Genomic DNA, 23,311 nt, shown 5'->3' on the forward strand with positions numbered 1-23,311 from the left:
CAGGTATGTCCCAGCATGTGGGGAAATTAGAGAAGGAAAGAAAAGTGATGTACTGAGGTGTTTGGAGGAGCTGTTTCTGGTATACAAGCAGAACTAAGGATTGACAAATGCTCTATAGATAGTCCCACTTGTTTGACAAAAGAAGAGCGGAAAGAGTGAATTCTGGAGAGGAGGATGAGAGTTCTGTCTTCTCTTACAGTGTTTTCCCATGAGTCCATCAGTTCATGGGCCATTCTTCCCCTGTGGCTCCCTGGGCATCTTGGAACCCTGCGTTCTCCAAGCTTTCTCTGACGTGCCCAGCACAGCACACGGACTATCTCCACCACGCATGTGCCCTACTCAGGAGCTTAAAGCTATGAAAAGGATGTGCGGAGGAGTTGCAGAAAGGGGCGATAGGGGTTTCAGGATCGAAGTTCTTTCAAAGACGGTCTTGCAGCAACGCTTTAAAAACATCCTGGTCTTTCCATTTGTTCAGAACGGCTACAGAAAAGACAAACCGCTTCTCCTCCGACAAGGGGGTGTCTGTGTGCGTGTGTGCCTTTGGATGACTACGATCAAGGGATCAAGGAAGGAGCGAGAGGATGTCTGTGGCTGTTCCTGTCCGTGTGTGTAACGGCTACCTAGCTAAGGAGTTGAAAACAGTTCACCTTTCAAAAAGTGCCTGGTGAAGCGTTTAGGTCTCCGATGCTATGGACACCGGTCTCCTTTACCTCTCTGTATTCTAGTTACTTTGGCTTGTCCATTTCCCTACCTTGTCCCCTTGCAGTCCTCTCGCCAGCATCCCAAGCGGAGCACGACCCCAATTAGGGTCCCAGCCCTCCCGTGGCCGGGCTAGTCTAGGGGGACTAGCACTTCAGGGAGGCGAGGACCCGGCACAAGGAAGAAAGAAAAGCAGGGCAAAGGAATCCGGGAAGCCAGAAAGGGGGATACAAGGGCAGAGACTGCACCAGGAAGATGTCCAAAGATGGAGAGATGCGCCTACTCTGAACTCAGCGCCAAGAAAACTTCAGGAAGCACTTTAGAGGTCTCTCAAGAGGTCTGAGGAGATTTGCTTCACTTATATGAAACCTGTAGGGACAATCCGCAATGAAGAGTTCTCGCTGTGACCACAAGCTAAAGACTACGACAATTAAATGAGGAAGAAATGGGGCTCTGAATGGGAGCGTCCTAGAAGGTTTAAGAGTGTGCCTTCGGTCCTGCAATACAAGTGGCCTGGGGGCAAAGGGAGGTCGTCCCCAGAGCCCCGAGTGGGGGGTCAGTTTCGAGTGTCCCCTGAGATACCGCAGGCTTCCCGGGCGGGTAGGGACACCCCCAGGAAGGCTCTTCTCCACTTCTCAGGGAAGGGACAATTGGCATCAGCCCTCCGCTTTCTACCGCCGCTCTTCCGCAGGCATCTTCCCAGAAAGTGGTTCTGTGGCCCCAAACCCGTCTGGGCACCTGTGGTCTGAAAATTCTGTCTGAATCAAACGTGTTCATAGAAACCTGAGAACAGGAAATGCCACCTGCAAGAGATTCATATTTCGTTACGACTTAGATTTTGTACAGTTTGTAACGATGCTTTATTTTATTTTTTTTTAAGAAAGAAATCACGATGTCCAACTTTTCGTCTCTCTTTTTTCCCTCTTCCTTGTGGTCCAACTACACACACAAACACACACACACACACACACACACACACACACCTAGGACTCCTGGCCCAAAAGGTTCATTTATTATGAACACAACAGGAATGAGAATTGATACAATGAATCTATTTACATTTTAAAGATTACCTTATTAAACGGGATCTGTAAGATTTGTATATGTAATCATCGACATCGCCAAAGGAAAAACAAAATTACAACCTCTTTATCCACCAAACTCTTTGAAAATCTCCACAGCGGCTCAAGGTTATGAGACATACGAAATCAGAAAACAGTTATGAAGAGGAGGTTTACATTTTACTGAAATGCCCTCATATTGTTTTAATTTCACCTCAAATTAAACTGACATTAAAAGGGGCAAGTCACACCAGGTACTACGGCTTCCGCTTCACCACTATGGCTTGGGACCAAGGCCGGGACCACCGCTACTAAGAAGTAGACCTGCAGACGCGGGCCACAGCGCCCCCTCGCCGCTCGCCCGCACGACTTCGGTCCTCTGTCGCGCCCTTGCAGGCCTCAGACATGCAGAACTCCAGGGCATGGCCATGTCTAGCAAGCGTCTAGGTGGTCTTTACAGCCAACCTGGCTCTGGAGACGACCCAAGTCCGAGTCTGTGACATTTCTCAGCTCTTGGCCGTGCAGGAAATCCCAATTCGTTAAAGCGAGCACTTTAACACAGACTTGTTCTAAGGGCATGAACCACTGTTTGGACAGAAATGCATATAGGACAGTGATAACTCCCTTTTTTTGAGAGGGGTCCACCGCGAACCTGAATGCCTGGGCGATTGTTGGAACTCACGGGGCGCTTCTAAAGCAATTGCTAATTCGTTTTTCCTTGCCTGCGTATCCATTCTCTTCTGTTCCGAATCAGACGGTAACTGCGGATAATCAAAAGCAAAGTGTCTGACCCTACACAGGCAATCCCAGATGCCTTAACTCCCAGCCCTCCTTGCCCCTGAACACAGGAAGACCGGCTATGGGCTGCGACGCCATCGTCTGCTCGCTCTCGCTGCGTGGGCTGCTGCTCTCCGCCAGGTGGACGGGGGTCCCAGTTCGCAGCAAACCCAGGCCACAGTGCACGGAGTCAGTGCTGAGAGCCGGGCTCCACACTCGCAGCGTCGGCTTTCCCAACTGATTTCTTTAACAAGAGAGAGTCAACTTTAATCGAAGGAAAGGAAAAGTGTGTTGGGTTTTTTTTTTTTTTTTCTTCTTAAATCTTTAAAGTGAAATGGAGTTTATATATTTCAGTAACAATGCAGAGCACAAGTTTTAATGTTCCTGAGTAGGCGTTTTAATTTGCTAGTCACCACCAATAAAAACAGCATGTAGCACGATTCTACTGTTTAATAGTGCAAGGTAGACGGTTTTATTAGTAACAGGAAGCAGTATGGAAAATTTAGATTTCGGTGGAGTATAATTGTTGGGGGAGGGAGGCTGCAAACGCTGAGGGAAGAGACCGTTTTCAAAACCAGCAGCACTGAAGTGAAAAAAAGGTTTCGGGCAGTGCTTCTTGGGATTGCCCTGGACAACTAGGGACCTCCAAAGCCACACGGACTCGTCTGATTACATATTTAATTGATGTCAAAATCCAGTATGTCCAGAGCATACGTTCTACTCCAAATGGAGGATGTTTCGGTCAGAACTGTTTTCTCTTCTCCGGGCTGGCAACGGGGTCCTAGGGGTGGGCGGGGACAAGGCTCCTATGCAAATGAACAACAGCGGAGTCGCTCTTTAGATATGGTAATACCCGAGGCTATTCATCCCTGGTGACAAAAATTACACCCTCCTTTTTAAAAAAAAACTAAAATTATTCCGATTGGAAACAACCCCGGAATGCTGCCATCTGATGTGTCGCTGTATCTGTTTACTATCCAACGTGCCCATCTCTTTTAGGAGCTTCATCCTGGCCGGATTTCTTACAAGGGACCAAACAAACATTGGATTCTGGCCACGGTGGATCCGGAAGTGCTGCGTCCTTCTTTCTTTCCTCTCTCCTTCTTTTCTTTCTTTTTAACTCTGCAACAGTTGATAGAAAACATCTTCCCAGAATGGGACCGAAACATTTGTTGGAAAGCCTTTCTAACTGAGGCTTTGAGCGCCAGAGAGCTTGTTGGGGAGTGGCCGGGATGCCAGTGGGGTTGAGGAGGGAGTGGTGTGAGTAGGGGTGTCTACCTGTTGGGGGATGGTGTGTGTCTGTATTGTACAAGGGGGGGAGCGGGGAGTAATTTATGGTGTAGAGGATGGTGTTGTGTGATAAGAGGGGGCAGTGAGGGCCGGGGTGGGAGGCATGATGGGGGCCAGTGATTAGGGAATGGGGAGCGCTATTATAGCGTGCCTGAATCTCACCTGCCTAGGACATCAGACCCACTGGCCCAGAGGATAGGCCCTTTGCAAGCACAACGTTGCCGTTTGCAACTGGTCCATCAAACCTAGGGAAGGGCGAGCGCCTTCTGCTTTCGTGCCCTGACCCCGTACATAGGCCTCAACCCCAGCTTGGAGGTTGGCGTCTGGACGATTTCGAAACGAATGCGTAATCTGAAGCCATTCCCTAAATTGACGGTGCTGTGTGTGACAGAGATAGCACCCTGCCAGTTCCCCAGCCTTGCCTACGCGCGGTGCGGCTCCCCTTCCCGGGGCGCCACCACCATAGTCTCCCAGGACTAGGGACGCACTGTCGAGCCCCACCTCATCCCGTGGGTCCCACCCTGCCCCCAAACACCCAACACTCCAAGGACAACTGACCGCTTCAGCATGTACATCAGAAACCTTCTGCCTGACCCCGGATTGGAAGAAAGTGATAGAGGATTTTGGGGGCCGGGATCCCAAAGCCGGCTGCTAAGTCCGGTCCTAGATAGATGCCTTCAGAACTCTGTTACCTGAGCTACCTGCTCGCTGCCTTCCTGTTCCTTCGAGTGGTGGCAGCGAGGATTCACGTCGTGACGGGGCGATCACTCCAGTAATAGTCAAATTTCCGAACGTGTTGTGAACAGGAATCCAAAAAAAGGAATCACATCATGGAAATTATATAAAACACTAACACTTCGGGAGGGCATCGTCCTCGAGGAAGCACGGATGGCACGTGAGAAGCAGCTTTCAACAGCGGAGTATCCCACCCCCCCACTCCCGAAGGATTCGGGGTCTCCACTGTACACTCAGGACAGAAGCCTCACCTCAGGGCCCTCCACACAGTCCACCGGGAAGGCGCCCAGGATCCAGGGCCCGCGGGGACACGATGGGCGACGTGGGACGCCTGGCCAGGCGACTGGACTCGCAGCCGTGCGGGGAGCTTCTGGGCCGCGAGGTGGAGCAGACCCAGGAAGGTGGAAGCGAAAGCCACTTACGCCACCCTAAGGTGGCCCGGGCCTTGCCACCGATCTGCTCCCCTTCTCCTGCAGCTCCCGATCGGGCTCTGGGACAGGGGTTGGTCTCTTCGGGGCGGAAAGGGGAGCATCTCCCGACTCCTCGGTGGGACCCACACGGTCCCGACTGCTGAGGCCTTTCCCGCGTCGTTGCGGGGCAGTGTTAGGGGTGGGGTGGCCAAAGAGTGGAGGGCAACTTGGGAGCCTGAGGCGCACTGCGCCTGGTGGGAGGTGGTTCGGGGGGGAGGGGGGAAGAGGTAGGAGTAGGTAGGGAATGAGTGGGAATGCGCCCTGAGCCCACAACACGGCCAGGCCTGGCCACCGGACCGTGGCAGTGGGCTGGGGCTGGGCAAAAGGCGGCTGCGCCACAAAAGCCCAGCTTCCCTCCCCGCTGCCTGCCGCCCCTCCCCCGCCGGCGTCCCCGCCCCTCCCCCGGCCGCGGCCCGGCGGCGGGAGCGGGCGGAGCAGGGAGGGGGCGGGCGCCCGAATATGCAGATGAGCGCGTGACGGACAGCTCGGTGTTCCAATGTCCCTCGGAAACTCGAGCGCTCCTTCCTCAACTCTTCACTCCCGACTCCGCACTCCCCCAAACCCCGACCGCCGGCCTGGCGCGCGGCTGCGCCCACCGGCTCCGCGCCGCCGCTGCCACTCCGCAGCCCAGCGCCCCGGCTGGTTGTGGATGGAGGGCGCCGCGCGCCCTACCCGCCGCTCGCCGTGACGCGGGCCCCGTGCCCCGCGCCCACCATGTCCTACCCGCAGGGCTACCTGTACCAGGCGCCCGGCTCGCTGGCGCTCTACTCGTGCCCGGCGTACGGCGCATCGGCGCTGGCGGCGCCGCGCAGCGAGGAGTTGGCTCGCTCGGCGTCGGGCTCGGCCTTCAGTCCTTATCCGGGCTCGGCGGCCTTCACGGCTCAGGCGGCCACCGGCTTCGGCAGCCCGCTTCAGTACTCCGTGGATGCGGCGGCGGCGGCCGCCGGCTTCCCGTCCTATATGGTAACCGTGCGGCGCGGGCCCGGCGGGCGGGCGGGAGCGGGCGCGGGACGAGGGCTGGAGGAGGGCCGCAGGGGAATCTCAAGGCGGCCGGGACGATCGGATCCCGGGCGGGGGACTCGCACCAAGGCTCCGGGCTCTGGTACAGTTTCTTGTTGAGCCTGGAAAAGTATCTTTTGGCCGAGGTTGGGGGCAGTCGGGAGTTGCCTCGTTGTTCGCCCACTGCAGCGGAACGAAGGGTCCGAGGCTAAGCTTCTGAGCAGCTCTGGATTTAAGGCGGTGATGGGCCGCTGGCATTTACTTCTGAGCTTGGGGTGGAGGGTGTGTAGTCTCATGGCGGGAACCAAACGTCCGGCGGCGCCGCAGGGGCCAGTGGAGTTCCGTGTCCCGGCCGAGCATTCCTGGCCCTCAGCCCTCATGGCTCTGGCGGGCCTTGATTTTGAGAAAAGTGTCACCCTCTTAGTGCACCACGGCTCGGTCCACCCGGAGAGCAGCTCTTGCCCCTGTCCCGGGGTCGGCCGGTGCGCTTCGCTGGTCGGTGGCTGGGACAGGCGGAGGCGGAACGCGCTTCGGGCGACCGAGGCCATTATGGGGGATTGGGGTGTAGCTGCTGCCAGGCTTCGGTGGAATTCTGGGCCAGCAGCGGGAGAAGAGCCTGGGGCTTTGGAGAATTCAGCGAGTGTCTTGAATGTAAACGTTAAAGGCTGATTTAAAAAGCCAATTGCTGCGTTTTTGAAGAATGGAAATAGTAGTAACTGGCTTCTGAGTTGCAAATTGGATTTGCGGAGTTTGCGAACAGTGGATCATAGCGCTGGGGGCTCAGGGATTTTTTTTTTTTTTTGCCTTTTAAAGCACGTAAGGGCGCATGGCGGAGGGGAGACAACAGCAATTGAAGGATTGGGAGACAATCAGATATGAAGTAAACTACCTGTAGGCGGGTTCGCGCGCGTGTGTTTGCGTCCGCGCGACTCAGGGTCAATTAGGGGAAAGATAGGCCACTTTCTGAAAGTGAAGCCCTTAAAATATTCAAGAATAAAACTGGGGCACTTTTCGATTCAACTGCTGGCACCAAATTACCAGCTGTTTTTGTTTGTTCTCTTTGACTATGGGAAGCGCTGCCCAGGGTGGGAGACCCGCCATGAGAAAGAAGGCAGTGGGCTGGCGAGGGGTCGCCTCTGGGTACCGCCTGGTGAGTCACTAAGCGCCCCACTCACCAAGTTCTTGTCGATTGCAGGGCGCGCCCTACGATGCACACACGACCGGGATGACGGGCGCCATCAGCTACCACCCTTATGGCAGCGCGGCCTACCCATACCAGCTCAATGACCCGGCGTACCGCAAGAACGCCACGCGGGACGCCACAGCTACGCTCAAGGCCTGGCTGAACGAACATCGCAAGAACCCCTACCCCACCAAGGGCGAGAAGATCATGCTGGCCATCATCACCAAGATGACCCTCACGCAGGTCTCCACTTGGTTCGCCAACGCGCGCCGGCGCCTCAAGAAGGAGAACAAGATGACTTGGGCCCCAAGGAACAAAAGCGAGGACGAGGACGAGGATGAGGGCGATGCGGCCCGGAGTAAGGAGGAAAGTGCTCACAAGGCGCAGGAAGGCACCGAGACCTCGGCAGAGGACGAAGGTGAGTGAGGCACCCCGGAGCCTTCTTTCCTGGCGGGCGCAGTGTTGAGGTCCTTGTGGGTGCTTTGCGTCCCACACTCAGGCCCGGACTGGGGGACGTTCTGAGGGATGCTTTCCGAGGAGGTGATATTTACCCCAGATTCATAGCTGGGGTTGGGGCGCAGTCAGGGATCCTGCTGGGTGGAGGGGTTCCCGGTGTCAGCGCTGTCCCCCATTGTCACCTATCTTGCCCGTGGCCCCGCAGGGATCAGCCTGCACGTGGACTCGCTCACGGATCACTCTTGTTCCGCCGAGTCGGACGGGGAGAAGTTGCCATGCCGAGCTGGGGACCCCCTGTGCGAATCGGGCTCGGAGTGCAAGGACAAGTATGACGACCTAGAGGACGAAGAGGATGACGACGAGGAGGCCGAGCAGGACCTGGCGCCACCCAAGCCCGTGACCTCGTCGCCACTGACCGGCGTGGAGGCGCCGCTGCTGAGCCCCCAGCAGGAAGCCGCGCCCCGAGCTGGCGGCAAGGCGACCCTTGGCAGCCGGACGTCGCCGGGCGCGCAGCCGCCCGCCAACAAGCCCAAGCTGTGGTCGCTGGCCGAGATCGCCACGTCGGACCTAAAGCAGCCGAGCCTGGGGCCGAGTTGCGGGCCACCCGGGTTGCCCGCGGCCGCGGCACCCGCTTCCTCCGGGGCGCCGCCGGGCGGCTCCCCGTACTCGGCCTCGCCGCTGCTCGGCCGACACCTCTACTACACATCGCCGTTCTATGGTAACTACACAAACTACGGGAACTTGAACGCGGCGCTGCAGGGCCCGGGCCTCCTGCGCTACAACTCGGCGGCCGTGGCCCCTGGAGAAACGCTGCATGTTGCCCCCAAGGCGGGCAGCGATGCGGGCAAGGCGGGCGCACACCCTCTGGACGCCCACTACCGGCCTCCGGGCGGCGGCTATGAGCCCAAGAAAGGTAGGCAGTCAGAGCCCCGCGGGGTCTTTCGGGAAGGCCAGCTGAATAGTTAGTTAGCACCCCTGAGAACCTGGGCGGGCGGGCAGCGTTAATCGTGCAAAGGCACCCGTGTCCCTTCAAGGAGCAAAAGAAAGAACATTTCTGTCCTTTTGAGCTCGGATTGTGGGGAATGGGGAGGGAGGGGGCAAAGGCCAAAAGAGAGGAGAGGAGATGATTCTGGCCTCATTCTGGGTGGAAAGCCATTATTCCTTGCTTTTTATTTCACTTATTAGCACTGTGTTTATTACCCTATGATGATCACCAGGAGAAGTTTCGTTTTAGCCAACTGTAAATTGCCACAAGACGCAAATTACACTTTGCAACCAAGCCATGCTGGTTAAGTTAAAGGTGATCAGGTTTTGTTGGTCAAATAGAATCACAGCCGAGTTCTCTAAGTTTCCTTTGACTGAAAAGAAACAACATCCTCGGTATTACCAGAGAGCTTACTTATTCCACCTAGTAAATATCAACCTTTTGGTTTTCTCCGCTCTTTCCCATTCAGCTTCTGTTGTGTAAAAGTCAGGTTTCAGCTGAGGATACCCAAAAAGGGAGTCTAAGGGGAAAAGAAAACGAGGAATAATGAAATTACCCTAATCAGTCCTTAGAGAAAGTCCAGGATCACAGATTGTCTGTCTGGGCCAGGAGAGGGTGTGCGGGCTGGAGTGTGTGGTGGCTTGGAGGCAGCTGGCTCTGGTGGGTTTTGACTAACTGCACCCCCACTCCCCTGACAGATGCCAGCGAAGGCTGCACGGTTGGCGGGGGTGTCCAGCCCTACCTATAGAAGGCCGGTGCGTAGCAGTGCAAGTAAGTGGGCACTTGTCGGTAACTGTCAGGAGCAATTAAGCTGTAAACTTGCTTACTGTGTATTTCCCGCTTTGGGTCATGGGTTTGGAGGACAGAGCTTTGCAATCTTCTCCACTCTTGTTTTCCTTTAAGGAGGAGAGTACCCACTCTATTGTACAGACTCTCTTCAGTACTTGTTTGAAGTCTATTCCTTAATTGAAATATATCACTTCACTACTGTTGTTCCCTCTTTGACCAAAAAGCAAAAAAACAACAACAAAAAGATGATTCAAACCTAGGCATTTGTATGCAAGGGTGCTTGCTAGCCTGAAGGTCAGCAATTCAAAACGACCAGCCTTTCTGCAGGAGAAAGATGAGGCTTTCTGCCCCTATAAAGATTTACAGCCTCAGAAACCCTATACAGGGTCGCTGTGAGTCAGAACGGACTCCACGACACATAACCACCAACCACCACCAAATACATAATAGTCATGTTATGATGAGCTCCTGCTAGTGATACTCCGGTATCCATCTAGACCCTTATTAATAATGGCTGCAGAATAAGAATTGGGGGCGGGGGGCACCAAGAAGGCTTTTCTTTGATCAGGCCCAACTCTGTAGGTCCTGATGAACTAGATGGGACAGTGAGGTTCTCCTGGCTCATAGCAGTTTCCTCCAAATGACTGTTAATTTACAAGAAGGCAAAATTACTAACCACAGATCTTGAAGATGGGGAAGAAATGGGACCATTTTAGATCAACTTTTTTCTTTTTAAAAATAATGCGATGGTGTTGATTTGGAACTGAAGGAATTAGATGATTTGGTTTTTTTCCTTGGTCCACAGGTAGGTGTCACAATTTCATTGAAAAACAAAAACAAAAAAGAAAACAAACCAACAATAACAAAAACACAAGATAATAATAATAATTAAAAAAATAGTGTTGGGAAGCCTGGTTCCCAAGCTAATATATATTCAGATAGAAAACCCAGATCTCTAAACCCAGATCGCATCTGGTCTCCTGCCACTTGTAATGGAGAAGACTCCATCCACAGAACACCACCACGCCACAGGCGCTAAGACTAGACTGGACTGTTTGGGGGCATATGTGAATTTGTTGGCATAGTATAGCTTCTCCAATGTATGTGTGACTTTTGCAAACAATCTGTTTTTTTTCCCTCAGGATATCTTGAATTGATCACTTCATTGCCACGGTATATATATATATATATATATATATATATATATATATATATATATATTCTATAGGTGTGATAGGATTGATTGTAAAATTTATTTGTAAAAGCTGTACACAGTAGAAATCATAAAATGTGATTGAAGAACTTGAGTACTTAAGAAGTGGAAACAAATTTGATATTTATTTTTATAATGATATAAACCTTCTAGTAATTTATGCAAGTTGTATTGCAATGGAATCTAAACTGTTTTTGTAAATAAATTCTGCCTGGTTTTTATTTGAACATTGCTGGTTATACAATCTTTGTTGGTTGTTTAACAAGAATTCTTTACTAATTTATATCTTAAATTGTAAATAAAAACAGACTAGTCTACAACAACTGGCGTTTGGGGCTCATTTTTCCTGGCAGAGTGATTTGGGTAGGGAGCCCTCATTCTTGTCTCCTGGGTGGAGTGATTGTGACTTCAGGCCCTTTTATAAAAATATGTAAAATCATCACTCCCTTCTCCCTCTCATAAACAAAAAGGCAGTGGATGAGTAAAGTAGTGTAGGGAGATGCCTAAAGTTCTAGATATTTTAAATATGAATGTGTTGCAAGAAAATGAAGTCTGTGTACTCTGAGTCTGCAAAATGACTTATTAGTGTAAATTAAAACTTTGACATAATCAAATGATCTGACCCATCCAGGCCTTAGACTAGGATCCATTTTATATTTGTATATGATGCTGGCTTATTAAAGCACCCTGCTAGACACAACTGGAAGAATTATGAAGACATAGAGAAAGCCCACTTACATCCCTCACAATAAATTTCTGATGGGAATTATTGCTTTGTTTTAAAAGCATGAAGTATCCAATTTGACAAGGATTATTTAAATACACTGAATACTTTCTCAATATACCTTTTCATATAGTATGCATTATACCCAGGGTGAAAATCTTGAGGGAAGAAATGTGTTTTCTCCTCAGTGGCTCTTTCTGTAGCCCTGGGGAAAAAGAAAAGTTTAAATACCCTTAGATTATTTCTACTTTATTGTGTTACTCACTCCCTAATTATAGGACGAGTTGGAAAAATTGTAGTCAAGTAACACATTCCCTTTGATTGGAATCGTAAAAGCAGCAATCCTGTCACTTTAATTTTCAGCAACATTATATGGATATCCATATAATATAATTTCAGGAAAGAAACGCACACTCATTTATTTCCTCTGCAAAGATAAATTGAGTGAATATAACTTACGGTTATAAAACAAGAATAATAGCTTCTTAGATTGCCCTTTAATCAATCATACACTTATTTTTCAAGAGGTTCATCTATTTTATTCCATGATTAATAATGTTGCAGCATGAGCGCATTATTGGATCCCAGCGGGGGAGATCCAGGATGCTTTTAGCTGCTTTGGAATGGTCAGTTGGGGTTCATTATGGGCTGATATTGAACAATTTATAAAATCTTGTCTAAACATCTGCCAGCTCCGATAGGCTGATGTATCTGAGGATGGGAAATTGCTGGACCAGTTGATATTGACAAACGGATCTCTCTCCGGTGGCTTTTTGTGCTGCAGAAATTAGTGGCCTCTTGCTGGGGTCTTGTTATAAAGGGTATTTGAAAGTAATCTTAGAGACTTGAAGCAAGGCTGGGCGAGTGTTAACTGGACACCGAGCACTGCCCGTGGGGAGGGGAAGTTGCAGTTTCTTTGTGCAGGATCCTGGGGAAAATCAAGATTGTAGATTTTCTCTGACTTTTTAGACATTTTGTTGGGTTTGAATCCATTAGCATTTGGCGATCAGGCATCAAAATCCTCGGGGTGGACACAGACATATTTTTCTCTCTCTCATCCCTGCCTCCCTTAGTAATCGAAATGGAAGTTCAGGGCTCTGAGTGAGCTGTTGAGGGGGTGAGCTTTTTTGAGGGGTGGGGTGGGGTGGAGACAGTGTATCTGTGGCAGTGTGTCTGAAAAAAACCAATGTGAGATTCAGGATTAGAAGTCTGCCCTTCAGCTTCTTTGCTTGTTTGTGTTTTAGTTATAAAATCTTCATAGACGCTACCATCCCACCTCCATACGCACTGAAATGTAACCAGAAATGCTTCAAGTATTTGACTTTTAATAATATTAGTCATATTTCAGGAGTCAGCTGAGGATAGCCAGGTCTTTTATCTGTAATGTTACAACCTACATATTTTGAAGACTTTTGTGAAAGCATGCGTGTTAACACTATTTAACAAATAAAAGAAACTATAAGACTATAGATGTTAATCATGATACACTTAAGACAATATAATAACTCTTGCAGTGTGGGATAATAAACCCCCCGGACAAAAATGGACCTTTGCTTATATATTCAGAAATTGAAGCCCTTTGGAAGAGGGAAGATTGTTTTACCTGGACATGTGATCCCTGTTCCCTTGCCCTACACACACACACACACACACACACACACACACACACACACACACAGCAGACCCTGGGTCTCTGGGACAATGTGTACATTTCAATTGGCGAAACCCTGAGCAGCTCAGGAGATTAACCCAGGCGAACACATCTTCTTTGATGTTTCTGGGCCCCACAGATTATCACAGATTTCCATAACTACACCCCCCACCCCCCCACCCCCACACCTCTTGACTTGAAATTCTTTGTGGAGAGCTTGATTTTTAAATATAAACTAAGCATCTAAAACCTGTTGGTGTTTAGTGTGATCTTTTTAGAGAAGAGTTTTTCTCTGCCCCAGACAGATTCGAAAAACATGAGGGAGGCAGGAAAGAGCCCGAGAAAGAGAGAGGGAAACACCAGCCTTCTTTGGGGAGGGAAGTTAAAGGGTCCGAAGGGATTTTTGTTTTTGCTTTATGTTGAATTAACCAACATTAGGCAGGACTCTGGTTGTAGGGGTGCCGGGGGAATTAGGGCAAGGCGCCTGGTGGTGAGCTGGGCAGCACTCGGGCGCATTTCACTAGTCTGGTCTTAGGCCTCCAGCGTTCTCCTCTCTCAGTGCTCGGCCAGGACAGGCCCAGAGCCCTGGGCAGCCCGGAGGGTTTGGGGAGAGCTGATTTTTCCGTGGTTTAATCACAGGTGGGTCCCCGGGGGATCGACGCTGCCGGAGAGCCCCGGGAGCGCTGGCCCACTGGCTGGTCTACTCTGCCTCCCGCGCCCGTCAAATGTCAACATTTGCTCCCAATAAAAGAGTTATTGTTTCTGCAAAGCTGCTCAGCAACTGCTGTTGAAACTTGAAAAGAACTTCATCTACCTTTGTCAGGCAGGCGGCAGGAGGGGCAAGGAGAGAGGGAGAGGCAGTAGCTGGGGAGCCTGGCCGCCCAGAGTGGTCGCTCTCTCTTTCTGGGGTGCTTGCTGAGCAGACAGTGGCAGACTCAGGGTGCTCTGAACAGCTGCGGAGAAAACACAAGAAGAGATCGCCGTGTTTTCCAAATTGTGTTAGGTTTAGGTTCATTGAAAATTGTATCAAGGTATTTCTTCAAGAAGCTAAAGAAAAGTGGATTTTTATTATTGTTTTAATTATTTTCGTTTTTGAATGTTAGGGAAGAAATGTACTCGAACGTCACTGTTTTTTAGAGCTGAACTCAGAAGACATTACTATAGGGGGAAATTACCTCAAGCCAATTTATCTGCTCAGTCAGAAGCAACCCTTTCAGTTTTCCATAATATGCTGATTGATTAGAACCCCCTTCCAATAACAGCATGTAGTAATGATCCATCACCTACTTGTCTTTAATTATTCTGTACTTTGAACATCTTAAGGATATTTTTTGCCCCAAATTAAAGACGTACCCTAAAATCCTTTTTTTTTCTTTTTTCAAAAATAACATTTCAAAATCTTTCAAACATGAGTTAATCCAAAGAAATGATCCTGAGAAGAAGAAACAGTTCAAGATGTGGGGATATTATGACTAACAATCATTTTAATTTCTACAAGTTAGAAAAGAGACATGTCCCTTTGATGAATTTTCAAACCTCCTGTGAGTGACAAATCCCTACAGATATTCTAAAGGCTTATTATAAGGAGAAGCAATCTATGACAATACAATTTGCCAGTTGCTGAAAATTACTTTCTATTGGCCATAGTGAGAGAGATCACTCACTCTCTACTCCCTCTTTGCTTCAACTGGAACTCTTTGGAGATGGCCTGAACCTCAAGCCTCTGGTGGGCAAGAAAGACAGCCCTTCTGAGCCATTTTAAGTGAACACACAACATTTTCATTCTTTCTTTTCCCTCTTTACTTGTGTCCCTGCAAAGTGAGGGAAAGAGGCTAAACTAATCTGGCTGAAGGTGGCAGTGTCACGTCCTCCCTGTTTAAACCAGAAAACAGGGAGGGCAGAATGTTCTTCATCTTTCTAAGAACCATAAAAATTGCAGACATTGTTTAGGAGGATGATACTTGCAAAGTAATAAAAAAAAAAAAAAATGAGTTACGAAATTACCGTCCTCTGTTCTGTTGCAATCCCAGGTAAAAAGAAAGGAAACTTCTCAGTTTGTTAAAATCTGGTGCCAACATAATAAGGAAACGTCTTTTGTTTTTGTTTTTTTTTTTAATTAAAAAAGTTGTTGCAATGCTACTTTGTTCTATATGGGACTAAAAAGAAATGCCATCTAATATTAGAAACAAGCTGCTGTTGTGAGGTTTGGGGCTGCTTCCCCAATGAGAACAAAGTTGATCTTCATAGGAAATGCCTAGAAAGAAGAAACAAAATTCAACACAGCCCAAGTACTCCAGTTTGTGTGTGTGTGTATGTGTGTGTGTGGTTGGGGGGGTTGGGGAGTAGATAAATTGACAATTTATTGTGTGCAACTCCTGATCAATTATTAATGGTTAGTGAGAACAACAGGATTATAATTACCTTCTGTTATTTTAAGGGCTATTTTTTTTTTTTCATTTTTCTGATCTGGTAATTAGTTAATGCTGTGTCTTAGTAGTAATGGATTCCAAGGCTAGTGGATCCTTTCTCCTCCTCTCCTCTTTAGAGGGCTTTAAAGAGGAGTCTGGCCCTCAAGTCCAACGTGCTCTGAAAATTCCCTCCCCCAACTCCCTTCTACCAGTGGGGACCTCTTCCCCCCTTTTAGCCATAAATAATGATTGCAGAGGAAAAGGGGAAAATGACAAACAAATAGACCGCAGCTGGAATTAATAAGGCTGATCAAAGTGAGAAGATGGGGGCTGCTCACAGCGGCCAAGGTCTGAGGCCCATAAAGGTGGCAGCAGCTCCTGCCCTTTCCCCTTCCCAGATCACGAGAAAGGACACAGCGAACATTTGAACCCCTGACATCTACTAACTGGGAAAAGATGGGCTGGGGGAGAACCCTTGCTTTTAGGACATGCTAGATCACTTAAACGCCCACCTCCCATTCGGCCTTGGGAGCGAATTGGGTTGGCTTAAGTGCGGCGTGCGCTGGGCTCTTACTTCCGCACCCTACCTCCGCGTGACAGCGGCCGCGAGAGGCGTGTGTAGGGGGAAGTTTGAAACTCCTTAACCCTGAGAGGTCAGGGGGCGGGCGAATGACCAGATCTGGTGAGAATAAGCAAGTGATCAAGGAGGCAAAGGCGGTCAAGAGAGTGCCCAAGAAGCGGACAAATGCGTCTGCCCGGGGACCCGTCTCGCCTCGCGTTGTCGCCAGCGGCTGGGCGCTGAAGGAACAGGAGCCACAAACGCGGAGGGGCGGCGAGCCTGGCGCGAGGTCCGCGTTCGTGCCTGGCTTGGGGGTCATTTCTTACTCTGATCGCGGCCTTTACCCCCAAGGCAGTATTCCAGGGTAGCTCGGTGGGGCGGAAACTCGTTAATTTCTTTAAACCCAAAGATGGGTCGGCTCCGATCCGATGTGCTTTCTCCTAAAAGTGACAATATTTCCCCGGGGGAACGGTTTTGTTCCACGCTTTCTAGCCCCACATCCTTCCAAGGACCACCTGAGCTGAAAAGGGGGAGTACGTGAACTGACGTCCCCAGACCCACTTCAGCCCTGAAGTTCACCAGCGCAGCGCCGCTGCCAGGTGTCCGTTGATTTACTCACAAAGAGGCCCAGCAGGGAGCGGAGCAGTGTAGGGCTGAGCTAAAGAGAAGGGCCCTGGGGTGCGACAAAGTGAGGTCGATACTGGGAGCGCTGGGCCAAGAAACGGCCTTGCATGCAGGGGAAAGAATAGTGGTGGGGTCCGGGGACAGGGAAGAAAAAATCCCTCTCGATGCCACTTTGTAGGACGTGACCCCGATAGTGGCTCCAAGGTCCAGCGGACTGGTTGGTGATTGTCCCCAGGCCGCGTTAGCTTCAAGCCCTGGAGCAAGGCGAGATTGCCAGCTTCTGGAAGCATTCTGAGAAAAGGGCTCTGCCAAGTGCCCGGGGACAAGCAGCCATGAGACTGGTTCTGCAGGGACCTGGGAGAACACATCAGACTCCAGAAAAGGCCTCAAGTCTTCCCTTTTCCCCCTTACTCCGGGGCCCATTCAACGCAGGTCCCCCTATGGGCTTCCCACACTTTGGAATTCCCCTACCCATGTCCCACCCCGAGTTCTCCTCATTCTCCCAGTTGACCCCTCCAGCTCTGATCAGGACTCAACCCTGCCGGCAAGTCTTCCCCGCATACCCATCCCTGAAGGCTGGTCTGGATCTGCCCTGCTTGAGCGTAGTGAACTCCGGGGGGACTGGTACACGATGGACGCGGGCGTGGCTGGACCTGGGGGTCTGGCCAGCGGCCAAGGTAAAGCGCCTCTTTCTATCCCAGTACATTTCCTGGGGCCCAGGTGGGTCCTGGTCACGGAACCTCCCACTTTGCTGGTGTTTCTTGCTCTTTGTCTCCCCTTTTCTTTTTCCTCATCTGCAGACACACGACAGATTTGCCCTGCTCAGCAGCAGAAGCTGATATTCCGTGGAATCACGGAGAGCATTTCCACCCACTCTGACTACAACACCGTGCCGAGCGCCCAGAGGGTTCGCATCTGGAGGCCATCAATCCCTCTGGAACAGTTTGTCCCCAGGTCTCGCGCTGAGGAACCCTCTCAGGGTACCCGGCCTAGCTGCGCCCACCCCTTCCAGCTCCCTCTAGCTGCTGCAAATTTCCGGGACACTCTTGGGACCGACAGTGAGATCCCGGAGAGAGTCTCAGCAACATTCCTGACTGGCCGTGTGCTTCGCGATACGTTTTCTCTCAAATTAGGGAGTTTGCAGGACAAAATCTGAGTTTTACAAAGCCCCCACCCACCCCAAAGCAAATTTAGTCACCTAGAACACCCTCTCCTTATTAAGAATCTGGCTGGAGGACTGCCTGGCCTTTCAGAGGCCTCAGAGGGGATAGAAGAGCGCCCACTAGCGCTGCAAGGGTGGGTACCGGGACTGGATTCCGTCGCTGCCCCGAAGGCCAGAGGGCTGGGGTTGGGGGTTAGGGCGTGGTCTCAAGGTCACATACTCTGCCCACCCCTTTTCAGGAACCCCAGCTAGACCTCGCCCTCTGCCCACTATTGGCAGTCTAGGCACTAGGAGTTGGAAGTGCAGGTGGAGGTTAAGACCCCAAGGGCGACGTCCTTTGATCTCCAGCAGGTGGACAGAGGGTTCCCAGGACACATAACTAAGCCGGGGCCCAGAGACCACCATAAGGAACTGGGGTGAGGGCGGACATGCTAGAGCTGGATCCCAAGTGATGGGCGGCTTTTTACACCATTGGTGGGGGAAGGGAGGACTGCCAGAGAAAGGGAACTCGGCCCAGGAGGAGAGAAGGAGAGGCGGGAGGTCTGGGACCCGAACTGACCTGAGACCTGAGGCCTGGAGACCAAGAATCAGGGCATACAGCCCGCTGCTGGAGCAGAGCTGGTCTCGCTGGTACCAGACGATGAGGCTGTTCGTTTATTTACACGAGACCGCGGCGCGGCTGAACCACACTTACTCTCCCAGGCTCTCAAGCAGTGAAGAAACTGTTTTGTAATGATGAAGATACCCAAGCTTCCTGGTAATGTATCTATATACAAACATGAATGTCTGAAAGGGTCCAGCCCAGGGTGGACAGGCTTCCTCTAGGAGAGCCGGCATCTCCCCAGCCTGGAGGGGTGGTAGAGGGGCTGTTTTCTGGAAGAGGGCCAATTAAGTACTGGGCTGGGCTTTGCAAGAAGAGGCTTTAGACTTTGCCAAAGACACAGACCCTCAAATGACGAGTTAGACAGCTTTCTAGGGAACCTGGTGGTACAAAAGATTAAGAGTTGGGGAAGCAGGAAGTGACTGAGCAGGGATAGGGGATGTCCTGGGCCCAGCTTCTGTGTTGGGTTGGTGGTTACTTGGAGGTCAGAAGAATCACTGGTAGGAAACCTATTAGGTAGGGAAGGGACGAGGGTGCTTATAAATTTCCTAATGTTCTCAAGGTCCAGAGAGAGAGGACCAGCAGTGATAGGCAGGATGTTTGAGGGCAAGTACTGGTTCTGAGCAGACATGCCAGTTACCTGAAGTGTCCCATGTGAGATGGGGAGTGCTGCCTTACAGGCTGGTTGTCCTCCTTGGCAAGGCCACATCCCTGTCTCTGGACAGTTGTCCTACAGTCCAGCTGTGGACGCACTCTAGGAGTTGGGTGCTACTGGAGAGAGGAACAACAAGACAAGGGGGCCTGTGATTGTGAGGTGGATTGGCGGTGGGTGCATGGGGTTAATGCTCCAGTCTCAGTGAGGACATTCAAGTGGCCCAAGTGACCTTCCCACCAAAGCCTGCTCCTCCAGCTGTCTTCCTGTTGCTTTGGCCCACACACTTGTCTCAGGACCTCATCACTCTGCTTCTTTTCTCAGCCATCGTGGAGTTTTGTGGGTCCCTTGAAAAATCTTGCTCAATGAGGTGGGTGACTTTCCATCTTCAGTTTAGCTCATGCTTCTGTGGTGACTGCAATGACTAGGAACTGCGTGGAAAGGTCTCTTGTGAATGTGGAAAGGGGCTTCCTGTGTCTGACTGGGTGGATGGGTAGGTGGGAGTGGCGCTCCTGGGTTCCCTCACAGATAACCCTCAGAGCTTAACAACTAGGAATCCACCTCCACAGACCCACCTGAATATAGGCAGAGACCAAGGACAACAGGACCTACAAGACCTGCACATTTCAAATGTGCAAATCAGGCCTGCAAACTCCTCAAAGCAATATGCCTTATCCCCTTAACTGTGACACAGAGATTCAAATAACAAAATTCCAAACTATGTGTGAAGCATGATTTGTGAATCCTGGAAGTTGTCAAAATAGCAGAAGAAGACTAAGTTTCATGATTGTTGGGTTAGGTGTGGCTGCTGTAGGATCAGCACTGAATCAAAAGGTTGACTTGAACCTAAAGGTCGGCAGTTCAAACCCACCAGCTGCTCTTTGTAAGTCCTAGACAGGGTCACTATGAGTTAGAACCAATTCAACAGCACTTCACAGCCATGTTTGGGTTCTCTGTCCCAATGGGGTTGGTAATAAAATGAAGACATCACAGTTCATAATTTATACAGTTGCTCCATGATTTTTTTTTTTTTTTTTTTCCTTTTTCTGTTTTTGGTTCAGGAGAATCATCTAAAAATCATGATTTTACGCAAATTATTTTTTTTATGGTCAATTGTGATGCAAACATTTTTTTAAAAAAACTAATTCATTCAAAATCTACAGTATTTAAATCTACTTTCACTCAAAACTGTACAGTTAGTATAAGAAATAAAAATAACTGCATTATTTATTATATTTTCCAAAGAATATGTTCCTTTCTAAAAGTATTTAAAGTTGTTTACTCATTGAAAAGCAAAAGACAAATGGTCTTTTTAAATATCAACATTTTAAATAAAAAATTTAAAAAATCATTTTTTTATATGTAATATCGGACACAGCAAAGAACTCCTGGGGAATCCCAGTTGAGGTAGGTGGATTGTTTGAGGGAATGTAAGTGAAAAGACCCTGTGTTTGAAACGCAGTATTTACCCATGTAACTAGGTTGGTCGAGTTGGGTTGAGGACTTATTGCCCACCAAGGTGGCTGTTGTGAAGATCAAATGCCAATGCCTGGTTCATGAATTGAGAGAAAATGGGAAGGAGGAATCAAAGACACAGTGAGACCCTCACAGCTCTAATGGAGGGTGAACTGACACCCCTTGGAGGTCAGCAGCTTCATCTGACAGCGCTCCTCTTCTAGATTAGCACATCTGGGCTCAGAAGCTTTATTCGTTACAGTCTGTGTTCCCAGTCCAAAGCTCAGACAATGATCAAGCACCACTAATGACCCACCAACATCTTACAACAAGTTTCCCAAGAACCTGGTGATCCACAAGGCTGCTTCCCCACCCTCTCACCTCACACAGGGAAAGCCGGATTCTGTTCACACATTTTCCGCTCCCATCATACAAATCTCCAAGGTATATTGCAAGGTCAGCAGTTCTAACTCAGAAGCTGCTTCTCAGAAACCCTATACAAGCTTGCTATGAGTTGGACCTGATTAAATATCACTTAATAACAACAACAACGTCAAGATAAGAAGTAGACAAACCCACAACTATAAAGGTAGAAGTTTTGTAACATAAAGGGGAGAGTAGCTCTGGTAGTGTAGTGGTTATGAATCGGGCTGTGAACCTTAAGGTCAGCAGTTCGAAACTACCAGCTGTTCCAAGGGAGAAAGATGAGTTTTTCTGCTCCTGGAGAGATTTACAGCCTCGGAAACCCTGTACAGGGTCACTATGAGTCAGAACCAACTCCAAGGCACATGTTGTTGTTGTTGTTGTTAAGTGCCATCAAGTCGGTTTCGACCCATAGCAACCCTGAACAGGGTTTCCGAGGCTGTAAATCTTTACGGGAGCAGATCGCCTCATCTTTCTCCCTCAGAGCAGCTGGTAGTTTCGAACTGCTGACCTTGTGGTTCGCAGCCTGATTCGTAACCACTATGCTACCAGAGCTCCTCATAGCCACCAGTTAATCTTACAGTCCAGGAACAGAGGACCTTAGAACCACCAAGGGAAAAGAGCAGGAGTGGAATGCAGGACCTTATCAAGAGATGGAGGCAGAGATGAGGACATGAAGAGATGGAGCAGCTGAAGACTCTAGACTCATTGTAAGAGAGGGACTGGGTGCTGGCGACCAGGAGGCAGGCTTGCAGAATATGCCCTTTGGTTGTTTAAATGTTTTGTTATACATCCTCCCCACCAAAAAAAAAAAAAAAAAAGATGTAGACAAACCTTGTCATTAGGTACAAAATCACAATGATTCTTTCACCACTGTGTTTATTCCCTTTGGCTAGTTATTGATATATGCTGTTGAGTAGGCTCCCCCTCATAGAGACCCTATGTACAATAGGATGAAACACTGCCCCGTCTCGTCTCGCACCACACTCACTATTGTTATGTATAGCCAATTGTAGTGGTCACTGTGTCAATCCATCTTGCTGGAGGTCTTCCTATTTTTTTTGCTGGTCCTGGTGCTAGACTGTTAACCACAAGGTCAGTGGTTCCAATCCTCCAGCCAGTTCTCATCAGAAACCCTATACAGGTTCACTATAAGTCAAAACAACTTGACGACACTTAACAACAGCAGCAACACTTTACAAACATGAAGTCCTTTCCCAGGGACTTGTCCCTCTGATGTTGTCGTTAAGTGTCATCATACTGACTTTGTATGGGGTTTCTGAGGAGCAGCTTGTGACTTTAAACTGCCCATCTTGTGATTCAAACTGACCTTGTGTTCCAGTACAGTGTCCTGTAGTACAGCATCAAGGTCTCCCCTGATAGCATGCCCAAAGTACATGAAACAAAATCTCGCCATCATCTCTTCTAAGTAGCATTCTGGCTGTATTTCTTCCAAGTCAGATCAGTTTGTTCTTCTGGCAGTCCAGACAGCTGGTTGAAGGCCCCATGTGGACAGCCACCTGGCTGCAGGGTCCCTGGATAAAGGCTAAAGTGCTGTCTCTTTGCCTAGAAGGTGGAACTTGATGCTTGAGCTTGAGAAATAGGTCATTTGTATAACAAGAAATGTTCAATGTATTAATCACAATCCCAGAGCCTCAAAGTGTTGTTCACAGCATGTATTCTCTTTACTTCTTCTCTTTAAAAGAAACTGGTACAACCTCTTAAACTTGTTTGGACCCTCTTCACATGAAACTGTCTCAAATGCTTTGCTGTCAAAGTAAGATGCAGATTACTAGAATGAAAAAAAAAAAAGAATCCTGATTACATACTTGCTAAATGATAATGACATCTTGAAACCCCATACGGTGGTTAAAATATATGTGGGGTGAGACATCGTAGAGGCCTGTTATTAGGAAGCAGCAGGAGAAGTGGAATAGTAGCCACAGTTCAAGTCTCATCCCAGCCACTTGCTGACAGCTGCTCACAGTTAATTCATTGGCCAGAGCATCCCAGGCCGCCTTCTCTCCATTCTGCAGAGGAGATGAGCAAAGACGTGTTTTCTTCACTGAGATGGCTTCTAGTACATTCTTAGTGAGAACAACTGGAACCACTGCTGCATAAATGCAAGTGAACTGGAATTGGTCAAACACACTTCATTATTATTTTGCTGAATTTACGGGCTTTTAATGTCCATGGGGTAAGTAATGGCTTTTTAGCAATGGCCTCCATCAAGTTCAGGATTTTGCTTATCCACACACTATGTACATATTTTAGTTAAAGATTTCAAATGTCACAGAGCAGTGTGTATGTGTGTGCGCATGTGTTTTCCATTTGAAGAGGTAGCATATGATCAAGAGCCAATGATACTGAAGGAAGAAGTCCAAAGTGCATTGAA

General features: G+C 49.4%; 1 protein-coding gene across 1 annotated transcript; it reads left to right on the forward strand.

Annotated features, from left to right (window-relative positions):
* The first annotated feature begins 5,746 nt into the window (after window positions 1-5,746).
* On the forward strand, window positions 5,747-9,403 carry IRX2 (iroquois homeobox 2). The gene is made up of 4 exons (XM_006872373.1): window positions 5,747-5,995; window positions 7,227-7,632; window positions 7,876-8,583; window positions 9,354-9,403. The coding sequence occupies exons 1-4, from the start codon at window positions 5,747-5,749 to the stop codon at window positions 9,401-9,403; spliced, it is 1,413 nt and encodes a 470-aa protein (XP_006872435.1).
* Window positions 9,404-23,311: the final 13,908 nt, after the last annotated feature.

Source organism: Chrysochloris asiatica, unplaced genomic scaffold, assembly GCF_000296735.1.
Source record: "Chrysochloris asiatica unplaced genomic scaffold, ChrAsi1.0 scaffold00195, whole genome shotgun sequence".
NCBI lineage: Eukaryota > Metazoa > Chordata > Mammalia > Afrosoricida > Chrysochloridae > Chrysochloris > Chrysochloris asiatica.

Bases quoted from the DNA above. Each gene is read 5' to 3' on its own strand.
- IRX2 (XM_006872373.1), top strand. From the start codon at position 5,747: ATGTCCTACCCGCAGGGCTACCTGTACCAGGCGCCCGGCTCGCTGGCG. The intron at 5,996-7,226 runs GTAACCGTGCGG...TGTCGATTGCAG, and splicing joins CCGGCTTCCCGTCCTATATG to GGCGCGCCCTACGATGCACA. The intron at 7,633-7,875 runs GTGAGTGAGGCA...GTGGCCCCGCAG, and splicing joins GACCTCGGCAGAGGACGAAG to GGATCAGCCTGCACGTGGAC.